Source organism: Filicampus tigris, chromosome 12 (genome assembly GCF_054856515.1).
Source record: "Filicampus tigris isolate MCC_2025a chromosome 12, RoL_Ftig_1.0, whole genome shotgun sequence".
NCBI classification, from domain to species: Eukaryota; Metazoa; Chordata; class Actinopteri; order Syngnathiformes; family Syngnathidae; genus Filicampus; species Filicampus tigris.
Window position 1 is genome coordinate 6,866,161 of NC_141228.1, and position 12,674 is coordinate 6,878,834.

At 40.6% G+C, this 12,674-nt stretch overlaps 1 protein-coding gene across 1 annotated transcript; it reads right to left on the minus strand.

The window, feature by feature from the left end:
• Positions 1-1,383: 1,383 nt before the first annotated feature.
• LOC147138207 (uncharacterized) lies at positions 1,384-7,793 on the minus strand. Its single transcript, XM_086047529.1, has 7 exons — positions 7,745-7,793; positions 7,513-7,619; positions 6,122-6,220; positions 5,518-5,649; positions 3,245-3,331; positions 1,984-2,050; positions 1,384-1,745 (listed from the first exon to the last, which is right to left on the minus strand). The coding sequence occupies exons 2-7, from the start codon at positions 7,540-7,542 to the stop codon at positions 1,384-1,386; spliced, it is 777 nt and encodes a 258-aa protein (XP_085903655.1). The 5' UTR covers positions 7,543-7,619; positions 7,745-7,793.
• Between the last annotated feature and the right edge of the window lie 4,881 nt (positions 7,794-12,674).

Consider the following 12,674-nt stretch of genomic DNA (forward strand, 5'->3'; position numbering starts at 1 on the left):
ACACAATTGAGGGAAATATCAGAGCTGGGCAGTCCGTCCCCGGGCCGGACTGGTTGGACCCTCCGGCCCGGCCGGATGACAAATTTAAAAAAAAAAGGCTGGACTAAGCATGGCCGGAAGTCGATTTTAGTCCAGCCCACTAATCGGCCCTCATGCGTGTGACGTGGTCGTGAGGTGGCAAAATTTCATCTCAGCCTACTCGGTGAAAGGCTTCTTTTTAGGCTTCTTTCTACTCCCGCGTCGGCGCGAGTGACAACTGATGTTATAGGGATTGTGGTATTGCCCCCCAGCACCCCCTGCCCCCTCTTGTAATGGTATGCCCCAGTTACAGGTGGGAGGCGCGGGTTACCTGATGTGAAAATAAGGAAATACAAACACACTTGAACGCACGTTGCTGTCTCACGTCTCTTCTTACATAAACAACTGCCACATTGATTCACATGATTGACATAAGGATTTGTTGCTGCTCTGATCGGTCCATTATATTACATGTTGCGATGAAATACAGTTTCCCACACGTAGAAGATGCCCCACGCAGCTCGTTGCTGCTGCAAAGCATCTAGTCCAGCAGCGTTGTGTGTGAAAAAAAAAACACTTTCCCCCTTAGTCGCCACCTTCCAGATCGTTTTCGCAATAAAATTAAATGCATCGTCTAGTCATCTCGGTCACTTTATGGTTATAGCTGGCACATTATCCATTGTGGTCACTGTCTTTTTGAAGCGACGTCTCCTGACTTGCTTCAAAACAACTTGTGTCCACGAGTATATATATTATTATAATTTTTAATTTTTATTTTAATTTTTTGGGGGGGAGTATATTCAAGCTATGCGCAGCACTGACTCAAGGATGACGCAGCCACATCAAGGTGGAGTTCATGCACTTCTCTGGCGTCTTCCCTATTTCCAGAAATACGCCATAGCAAACCAGCTGTGTTTAGTGGTTTGCTGGTATGCTTTTATTTTGAAGGAAGGGAAGTGTGGAAAATAAATAACTTGACTACGACTTCTGGCTGGCTGTTGGACCCAAACAATTATACAATACGACAAATCCAGCCCCGGGCTCGCAATGCTCGCAATGCAAGTACTTGCCCGTTGGCTAAGTACTACTGGCGCATTTGAAGCGTGTCCACAGCGGGTTCAAATTGTAAATTAGCCAGCTAATGATCTTACAAAGCCTCTGCCGTTAGAGCATTTCTCCCGCGGCGACATCAATCATGGATGCTTTTTTTTTTTTTTTTTTTTTCTTTGGTCGGAGGGCGGAATGGGGCAGGGGCCGTCAGAGGTTGGCGACCTCTGCTGTAGGCAACCCATATAATTGTACTGAATTTCATGAATTTAAATCAAGTCAGACGATCGAGGCAATAGTGTCAAATGGGGTCATTTGTTAACAGAGTGATTCATGGGGGTTTCCTGCTATACAGAAGTCAGACAATGACATATTTATTTGAAGGAGGTTTAGTGAAGGAGGAGCAGTGGTGTCAACTGTGAGCTGGGAGCCCTGAACAGGAATCTGGCAGACCATAGCAGCTGATGTCATGCCTGCTGATCCCCACAATGACGTGTTTCCAGGTGCAATGGACAAGGGAACTCCGAGTGGACTTGTCCTCCCTTCCGCCAGAAAGCCCTGCTGTCCCCATGAAATGTTGCTGGGTGAATATGGGGGAGTAGTGTATAAAGCATTCTCCAATGGCGGTGTGGGGAACATGGAGAGGAGCTCAGATTTGGGAAAAATTTGCTGCTGAGATTCTGAAAGAAAAAATCATTTCCAATGTGAGCCTGTGGCAATGAGCGTTACGATGTAATGCTATAACTAATCGTCCAAACACATTTAGTTGATCGTGTTGAATCGTTCTACATTTGCATGAAATGGGCAGCTTTTATTTTTGTGTATTTTCCAACACACATCAAACAGCAATGTTAGAATGCTAATATAGAATCAAGTGTAGCCATGCACATACATTGTAATTTATAGTGATCGTGTTACCTGGGAGAAGTGGGGTTATTGGGAGCAGATCTGACAAATGGATGCAGGTTTTCATTTTATCAGACCCCTTAAGACACAGAAAGAGTGTTTGTTTTGTTTGTTGTTGTAGTTTGTATGATGTATTCACTAATCAACTTAATACTACAACTACTAGTTTTACATTTGAATAAACAAATCAAGAACACATTGCAGCCACAACATTTTGAACACTCACACTTATATATCATACTTTTTAATACAATCCAATAAAAAAATATGTAGCTAATATTTTCTCTTTACAACAATAATAACGCCCAGTTTTAATCGATATTGGATCGATATTAATATTTCTGGGGAACTTTTGCCAGTCCTTTTTCTTGAATGCTCGCTAAACTAACAGAACCTACAAGAAAACTGTATATTCTCAATTGAATTATTTCATAGATGCCAGAAAGATCGACACACGGCCGTGGAGTCTTTTTCTGATTTCTAATTGTCAGTGCCAAAGAGTTCAATCTAACAAATACACAAACTGACTGTCACAGGCCACATTATTATCAATATTTTCCCTCAGAGAGCCATTATGACTGTGAAACCATATTCCTCTATCCTCTATCTTTTTATCACCTCATCATAGTATTACAAGTACACAACAAATTGATAGATAACTAGTTTTGAAATCAGACGTCAAGGAAAGTAATTTGTTATTCAAGTTCCTTTAAAAAAATCCCTTGATTACATAAAAATCTCAACTTTAATATTTAGTACATACAGTGTATACCCCATGCATCTGCTGCGAAAATTGGGTCACAGCGGTTGTATTGGACTAAGATCATGCTCTCGCCTGTCGACAACTCTCATTATGATGCAGGATAGTTTTAAACCAGTGCAAACTACAATCACAAAAATAAACATACATGTTGGTAAATTTACCCTTCTTACAGTATCAAACATTGTTTTTGCCTTTGCCACGGCTAACCTTGAAATACAACTCATATACTGGATGTCAATATATTGTGCAAGTAATCAAAATGTGACTGGTCAGCGTATATACAATTTGAGTGTTTCACATTGTTTAAAAAAAGTCTCTACTGTATTAGGAACAAAAGAGTGCGTTTGTCCATGCCTCCCCCTAATAATAATAAAGTGTACTACACTTTTTTAGCCAATAGTAAATACAAAACAGCAGATATGATGTTGATAGCTGACATGTTCAGAATCCAGTACATTTGATCTGCACTGCTTTGAGATGAACAGAAAACGCATTGAGCTCTTTTCTGACCTGTGCCAATGTCTCTGCAGAGCACTGGGGAAAGTCTTGATCCACTTTTGCAAACATTTCTTTAATAGTGTCCAGGACAGCCTTTGCCTAGAAAACACATGGTAATGACAATTGAGTCCAAACAGTGTAAATTACTGTCAACATTTTGAAGAGCCTAAAAAAGGAATATGACAAATGACTTGCCTTACACCAAAATAACAATAAAATGTGATACCAAAGAGTGTAAAATGTCAGGGATTAAAAATGAAGGGAATTTATGACCAAAAAAAACAAAAAAAAAACCCTTCTGACTTCTTCTGGGGGGGCTTTTTGTCTTGTTTATGTATAACCTTTTGTGTTGAAACAACAGGTGAGACTCAATTAAAAAATATCAAATTCATTGAGGCATTGTCATTAATTAGCCTAGCTCATACTACACAAGAAACAATTGGCATAAAAATAACTATGGTGTCCGAACACTCTATATACATTTTTTTCAATTAAGTAGATAGCGTAGGCTTAAAGTGCTTCAGTGACGAGCAGTCAAAACTTTTACGCAACTATGCGCTTCTCCATGCTTTCATCTGGAAAAAATAAATAAATAAAAAGACAATAATCAATGCATCTTGTGCATCAGTCTGCCAGGAATTAGGCTACTGAAAAAAGTTTGATTTTGCTGGCAGTGCAGAATGCAACGAATGACTGATTACATTCTGTGATTAATTCATCAAAGCTATGCATTTAAGTCTCGTTAAAACATCCATCCATTCATTTTTTGTTGCTCTTGTCATACAGTATCATAGTAAAAAGCTCACCGCAACTTGGCAGACACACTTTTCATATTCACATCCACACAAGTCTCTGAAGCTTAGTGCTACATCGGCTTGACTTCAGTGCAGGCAGCATGGCTTCAGTTCCCACTCACAGTCATAGTGTGAATGTGTGAGAGTGAATGTTTGGCTGTGTCTATATGTGCCCTTTGACTGACTGGCGACCAGCAGGGTCGCGGGACCCTGAATAAGATAAGTGGTACTAAAAATGGATGGATGGATGGATATTCACACCATCACAGAGTGAGAACTGGATCAGGGAACTGAACAATGACCTCACGTGAGATAAAATAAAAAAAAATCAAATTCTGAAATTTTGACAAATTTTAAAAAAGGGCTGGACTAAGCATGGCCGGAAGTGGATTTTAGTCCGGCCCACTAATCGGCCCTCATGCATGTGACGTGCTCGCGAGGCGCCCAAATTTCATCTCAGCCTACTTGGTGAAAGGCTTCTTTTTAGGCTTCTTTCTACTCCCGCACCAGCGAGCGCGACAACTGCCGCATTGATTCATGTGACGGACGCATTGTGCTGTTGGCGACAGGTCTGCAACACATGCCACGCACACATCAGGAATTGTTGCTGCTCTGATCGGTCCATTATGTCACATGTTGCGATGACATACAGTTTCCCACACGGAGGAGAGAGTGCACCACGCAGCTCGTTGCTGCTGCAAAGCAAAGTAGTTTGGCAGCGGGGTATCTGTAAAAAGAAGCTAGTCACCCACGTTCCCCCTTAGCTGACACATCCAGATCGTTTTCGCAATAAATTAAATGCGTAAAGGCGGAACGGGGCGGGGGCCGAAAATGTTTATGAATATGGCCGGAAGGTTGCGGCCGGAAGGGTACCCAGGTCAAGGGTGGAGGGTCGCGGCCGGACCGGCAAAAAAGGGTCAAGTACAGAGCTCTGCACATTCATAACAAAACCAGGAACAAAACTAAGTAAAAACTGTTTCAAATTGTGACGAATGAAGAGACGTTTGTGCCATAGTGCTTTCTGCATTTCATTTGAATGACTGCCAAGCAACGGCAAATGAAATGGCATTACCTAGTAAATTAAGCTCAGCAAAATCTTGCTTTTCACTTAGACTTGATTCTGTTTAAATTATGAGTGTGTTAAGCAATGTTCTGGATATGTGTGCATTGTATTTTATTTTATTTTATGAAACCCTGACTGTTGGATGGTATGACAAACAATGGCTTCTCAGTGACAGAGGGAGTTGCACGTGCGGGCCAGTCTGAGTCGAAATGCCTAAGACGATTTTTTTTTTGTGCCAGTCCAGCCCCGTTTTCAACACATGTTGCCTACTGATGTTCACTGTGCTTAAATCATGCACATTAACTGTGATGTTTTATTGACTGTTCGCCTTCTTTCCACTTGTTGTCATATGAACACAATGGCGGGCTTCCCCCCCAAACCTCAAAGAGCAGTACTGTAAATGTTTCCTGTGTGGCTTTTCGGTTTACCAAATGGGCCATCTTGATGTAGAAGAGGCTGTAGGTGTCTTCTTGTTGGTAGATGTAGGCCAAAGCTCTTACATCCTGCTTGTCTTTGACAAGGGAACTGATCCTACTTCTCTCGTGCTCATGTTGAAGAGCCTGGAAAACACACGCAGGGCAAGTTCAGTTTGAGGCTTTATTATACATACTGTATTTAAAAGAGACTATTTTCAAGTAACATGAGCATTTTTTGTCTATTTTTGCCCTGTTGTTGGTTGGCAACCAGTTCAGGCCTCTTCCCCAAAGACAGCTGGGATTGGCTCCAGCAAACCTGCGACCATAGTGAGGAGAAGCTTTTCGGAGAATGACGCATGAATGAGTGAATGTATTTTTTTTAGGAGAAAGTCATTTAGGTAATACTTTCCAACTGCAAATAAAATATATGAACATGCTTTGACCCCTTATTGATTTAATTAAATGCTCTTCAGCCCTTTCGAAGGGAATCGTGGGAATTGCCTAGCTGAGCAAAAGGGAAACCGGCCTTAGTGTGGTTATCCCAGCAGGTGTACACTGGATGAACAAAATGGTTGTGCTGCACAAAGTCAAATGAAATTTTTATCACGTGACTCACCCCAGTTTGCTGGTCCACAATCTGCAAGCCTCTGGATGAGACTTTCAGCCAAATGCTCTGCTTGTGCTTGCCCAGTTTCCTTGCAGTTGTCTCCTTTTGCTGCAATGCAATAATGATTTTCAACGTCCACACTTTATGCCAGTGGTGTGCGAAAAAAAAAAGATAATTAAGGGCCGCATACAAAAATTGAAGGATTCAAGAGGTCATGATGGCATTCTTTTCCTTAAATGTATTCACAATAACACACTAAAACCAATCGGTGTGTATAAGCATATTGTCCGCAATTATGCAGTTTTGATCTATTCATGTACTGTATGTCTATTCATGAATTTTGGGATGGCCGGCAAAATGAGGGGATTTGACCCAGCATGTTGGGTCAAGATTATGATCCAACAAGGGGTAAAAACTACCCATAGTTGATCAGTTAAAGCTACCAAGAAATGGATTATTGAGTTATCAGTATAAGTGTGGTTAAAAATAATACTTATTTCATGACCAAACTTTTTTAAAGCGGAAGTCAACCAAAACATTTTTTTTTTTCAAGAATAAAAGCCCAGTAGTTGAAACGAGGCATTTTGATGAATATTGTGTTTGTGGAATAAGAGTTAATCCACTCGTTTTTAGCCATCTCTGTGGGCGGCCATTTTGTCACTTCTGTCGACTGAAAACGACATCACAACTACGCAGGGCTCAGGTAAGGACCAATCACGGCTCAGCTTTAGAAAACAGGCAAGCTGTGATTGGTCATTATCTGAGCCCTGGGTAGTTGTGATGTCATTTTCCGTGGACAGAAATAACAAAATGGCCGCCCCCTGAGATGGCTAAAAACGGGTGGATTTTGCTGCTTAACTCATATTCCACAAAGGCAATATGAATCAGAATGCCGTGTCTCAACTAGTGGGCCTGCTGGGGACATGTTCTTGAAAAAAATATGTTTGGGTTGATTTCCCTTTAAAAGAAGAAAAAACAACTTTCCCAAGGGGTTGCCACAGCATGTCACTCACACGGCATGTTTAGCACAGTTTTTACACCAGATGGCCTTCATGATGCAACCCACTATGCTCTGGCTGGGGGTTGGGGGGTTGGAAGGATGGGGGGGGTCCTTGTGCACTGACTGGTATTTGAACCCAAATCCATGTGCGTGGTCAAAGTCAGCGGTGTTATTCAGCTGGCACCAATGTTTGCCAAGAATGCTATATCAAATTTACTTAAACTTCAGTACACTTAAACCCACTCAAATTTTCAACCCAATCTGCTGGGTCAAAATAATTAACCCATCCCTGGGTAAAAGTAGCTCAATCTGCTTAAAATTCACAGCTACCCAACATTTTTTAAAAGTGTAAAAATGTGTTAGAGGTGGGATTCCAGTGAGGTCAATTTATTTCCATTACCTTTAGTTTGTTCATTGAGTCCCTGCACATCTTGTCACCACTGGCGTTGGGTACTGTTTCCACACCAATCAGTTTGGCCTTGAAGCGCACACCATCTTCATGGTGACCTGAGGTAGGATAAAATAAATTAAACAAATTAGGATTTATTTGTCTTATCAATTGTGCTACAATTCATCAATTTTTTACACTGCTTGACCTGTTCACGGTCAGGGGAAGCCGGAGCTCATCCCACCTGCCTAGACTAAAGACAGATAGTCCAAATTATCCACAGGTGTGCATGAGTGAACGGCTGTTGTCTATATGTGCCCTGTAATTGACAGGCAACCAGTCCAGAGCGTACCCTGGCTCTCGCCCAAATTCAGATGGGGTGGGCTGCACAAGCGCAACAGAAAACAATGCTTTGCGTCGACAAACTGAAGTTTTGTGGAATTGTGTGTAGTAAAGTTGAAGACAAATAGTGCAGGGGTGTGGATTTTAATATTTAAGTGTAGGTTGACTCTTCAAAACTATTTTACACCAATATCATCACAAATATGACAAGTTGAGTTCTTTCCTGTAAAACACTGCAAAGAACTGAGATGTGAAAAGTGCAACTGAAAGAATACATACATGATCATCCAGCAATAATGCCGCAGTTGTCTTGTTTAGCTTGACAAGGATAATACCAACATTTTTTGTCATAAATTGAATCATACAGCATTCAAAATATATTGTTTTGGCTATTGTTACTTTTCATTGAAGGGGTGGCTGAGCAAGAACCCAATTCCATAGTTTTTGATCATCTGAAGTGCATAGAAAATGTTTTTTTTCCCTTTTTGTTGTTAAGGAATTGATGTGTTGATTGTTCCCACCATCGCAATATGTAAATGGCGGTTTTAGTACTAAGATCTAACTTTGTGTTTCAGGATATTCTCCATCACCCACATGCATATTCAGATGGAGAATAAAAAATGGTATAGTCCTCCTCTGTGAACCAGGAAGTAGCCTGTATGAACGAATGAAAACTTTTTTTTTGTTTTTTTTTTTACATTGATCAACCTTGGCGGAGTCAGCGTCTGTGTGAAGATTTGTCTCTCTCATCTCATTATTTTCGACTTCACGCAGCTTTCCTTTTATGACTTTGATTACTTGGTGCTTTCTCTTTTAGCTCTTCAATAAATGATTTACCAAATCTTAGACACAGTCTCATATTCCGGGAAGCTTTTTACAATGCTCACTCTGAGAATGGATGACCTCTGCAGGATTACTTGGACACAAAAACAAAGTATCCTTTTAGCAACGTCACTGCTCATACAAGAGGTTAGCTCGTGCGAAAAGGAATGTATACAATCATTAAAATCCCCAAAACATCACGAGAGAATCAACAGCAACGGAATATGTGTTAAATGGTGTCAGTGCTGCCTTCACGCGACTTGAGACAAACAGTTCCAGTTGACCCTAGTGCAAATCTTCTTCATTCCAGTAAAGCTATTCTGTAGAACGTCAGCTGAACAGCTGAACACCCTGAACACAAATACTGTCTCAGAGCTAACAAACACACCGTGGAAGACGTTCAATCAACTCAGCAGCCACAACCTTACGCACGCTTGCATAGTGCAATCAGGTACAACACATTACAATGGAGAAATTAAAAATTCCTTTCCAATAATTTTCAAAGATAATGATCCATTTTGATTTGAACTGTCGGTGAGATATTCATTAAAAATGTGGTTATTATTGTGGTTGTGCACTCCAGCATACTGTGAGTTATTTCTGATAGTTGGGGTGATCCAAATAATAGTTGTGGTGCAGGATGTATGCAAAATCAAAAAAGATTTTTGTAACTTCCAGGCAGCTGGAACATTATGACAACGTTGAAAGCAAATCATCATCAGCTCTGCTTGTGTTGCTAGTTCCAGTGTGACGTTATTGTCAACGGCAGCCATGGTGTGTGTACCTCTCGTGTTGGATGGCAGCCATGTCTCGACGTCGGTTTGTCCTAACGCAGGACATCCCGCTGCAGACCGCGGCGTTTCCATCGTCACGAGCCCTGCTGGGAAATCCTCAGCCAGGAGACGCTGGGGAGGAACAAAGTCAAATCTAATTGAAATGTGTTCATCCATCTATATTAGTTCTAATGGAAAAAAAATAATCCAACATCTGCGTTTGTAATTTGGGAGCCTGAAAAAGATAAAAGTGAGAAGTGAGAACAAAGTTTGTTTGTTTCACCTGCTATATGTCCCTGGTACTTATCCTGCCTCAAGGCTAAAAAATGGCTTGGGGTCAAAGGTTGTCTGAGAGTCATTGGTGATACATTAACATCCGCTGGGAAGTTTACATTCACGAGACCTCTTGAAGAGGATTGGCAGATCATGGTCTGGTCATGCATTTCTCTCAGGGATTAGCTGGGAATGGAACCAGAGCCTATGGTCAAAAATGGCCCAAAAAAAGAAAAAAAAAAAAAAAAACGTGCAGCAAAAGAGCGCTTTTGTATTGGAGGAAATGAATGCTCCTTGTGAGTTTTTATGTCTGATTCAAAAAGGTGTTATGGCCACACACTTAATTAAAATTAAAAAGGAAAAGTCAGAATTTTGGTGAGTGAATGTTAGAAGTCTGAGGCCAGTAGAACAGAAAGGAAATTAAATGTGAAAAACACTGCTATTTATGATCGCCTTATACAAAAATGAAACGATTGACTGTTTCGTTGTTCCTAACTTCTACTTAACAAGATCCTAAGTTCCTGTCAAACATCACAACTATATGCTTGTAAAAATGTGACTCCCCCTCGCAAATGTCATTACTTTAGTCTTGGAAAAATTCCAACATTATTCTCATCATTTCATCATTGATCTTATTCAGTGCATCGCTAATAAACCAAGTTTGGAAGGTAAGTGCGAGAGATTGCTCTCTCGGTCCCACTGCAGTTGCAAAGTAGTAAACACAAATGATCAGCAGGAAGCGTGTTTTAACGGGTAAAGACGTGGTGAGCAGCTTATGAAGTCAAGCCTCTAACAATACCTGTCAGGCTTACAGCCTAGCTTTGAATGTTATGAGTCATTTTAGTAGAAGCGAAAGTGCAAACTCTGCACACAGCCCCCTATTAAAGGAGACTTACACTAAGACGTTTAATTGCTTTCATACAAATAGTTGGATCTCAACTGTGAAATTAAACAACCAAGTTTTTTTTTTTAATAGTTTGCTAGATTGTTGGAAAAGTTGAGGGATTGGAAACTGCATGGCCTAGCTCCACCCCCTTTGTTTTCATGATAACATGAGACGGAAGAGCTTCTTAAAACGGAGTGATTTCAACCGAGAGTGACAAGCGGCTAAGTGTACTGTAATTCTTTATCCTTTGTCTACTTTGACAGAGGAACGTCATTAAGACAGCTGGGGAAAAAAGCATAATATGTTTTTCTTTAATGTTTAACAACACAGCATGACAAGTGCTGATTACTGACCACTTGTGTGGCCACGTCTGATCCTCCATAAGAAGCCCTCCACTTTGCTCAAAAGATGCTCATGATGAACTCTGTTGAATGAACGTTTAAGAGGCAGACTACCCTACTCATGTTTGTGTTAGCCAAGAGCTTTTCCGGGACATCTTCTGATGAAACGATCTATTTCGTCTTAAATTCCCAGGAAGATGAAGATGTTTGCATCAGATGATCCCCAAATCTTCTCTAAATGAGAAGGATTATCCTTTAATTGAATTACCAAGCAATGGATATTTACGCCACTTTCAGAGGAAGGCAGACGGAAATGAGGCACAACAAACAGGAAAATAATCGGATTGTCGTCATCAGTGTAAAGTAGTAAATAACAGTAGGATAAATACTTTGCAAACATAAAAAAGTAGTGGTGAAGGGAATAGAATGCATTTATAAAGTTTTGAGAGGCTGATGTAAAGAAAGCTACTTGTTTTCAGCATCACAACTGGAATAGCACTTGTAAAGCGTTTAACTATTAAGCCCATCCATCCATCCATCCATCCATCCATCCATAGTCTAGTGTCTCGGGGGCCATGGTGCGCCCATTTGGGCCTTTTGGCCCACAGAGTTGCCTCGCCCCCAAGTGATCCAACTATTTGGTAACAGACAGTACCGGGTAGTCTGCGCTCAGTGTAAAAACAGCCACTTTGTCATTTTTGTGCCGGGGTGATGGACTAATACAGCATGATTGTGAATTGGTTAGACGTGCTATGTCCCATTGGACGTTTCTGCCTCGCCTCCCAGCGCTTCTGCAAATTTGGCAACAAAAAGTAGTTGATGTCTCCTTTAAATAAATGAAGGATGACCTGAACATGACCACACAAACAAGAACGCTAATGCCTAACAGATGCTATTTAGATTCCTCAGATACCATTTTGCAGTCTTCTCCCACGACTGGTGCAACAGCTGAGCTAAGATTCAAACTTAAAGTGGATGATTAGATGGGAATCTCTTACCTTCATTCCACGTCGAGTTTCCTTTTCACTCCACGTGAGCTCCGGTAGCATGCACTAGCCAAAGTTTACTAGTGAATGTGTTTTTATGACCCAGCCATAAGTGGCATGGTTTATCTTTCATTTATAAACACACTTTGGATCCAACTCTTACAATTGTGCTTAAACTTACATAAGTCCAGCCCTCTCAACTTTGAATTGCCTTGGGACTCTCCCATCATTTTGACTCACATCCCAGAATAGGCAGAATTGTTTCTCTTCACTACAAACCTCAAATACCATCAAAAATGTAAATCTGTGTGACAGTATAACATCAAAAGCAACTTGTTTGTATCCATTTTTATATGCTTGGCAGAAAGTTAACTCTTATTTTATGTCAAACATCTGTGACACAGCTGTTTAGGAGATCTGCTGCCAGTGTTTAAACATATAAAAAGACCAAATTATGCAATAAATGTACTGCATATTTGTCACATAGTGAATTACAAACATAAAAATAGTTCACTTTTACATGCTTTGCTTCTGTGAGGAATTTGCTTTCATGCTATTATTGTCTCAATCATATGCGTTGGTTGCACATTTAAAAGGTGATTTGAAAGAGTAGCATCTGTTTAACTTGCGTGCCTTATGAAAAATAATAACAAAATAAATGACAAAACAATTGTAAAATACTGATTCAAGCCTGGTAATTTCTTAACATGCGAACCAATTTTTTCAATGTGAGATCCCCACAGGAAAAACT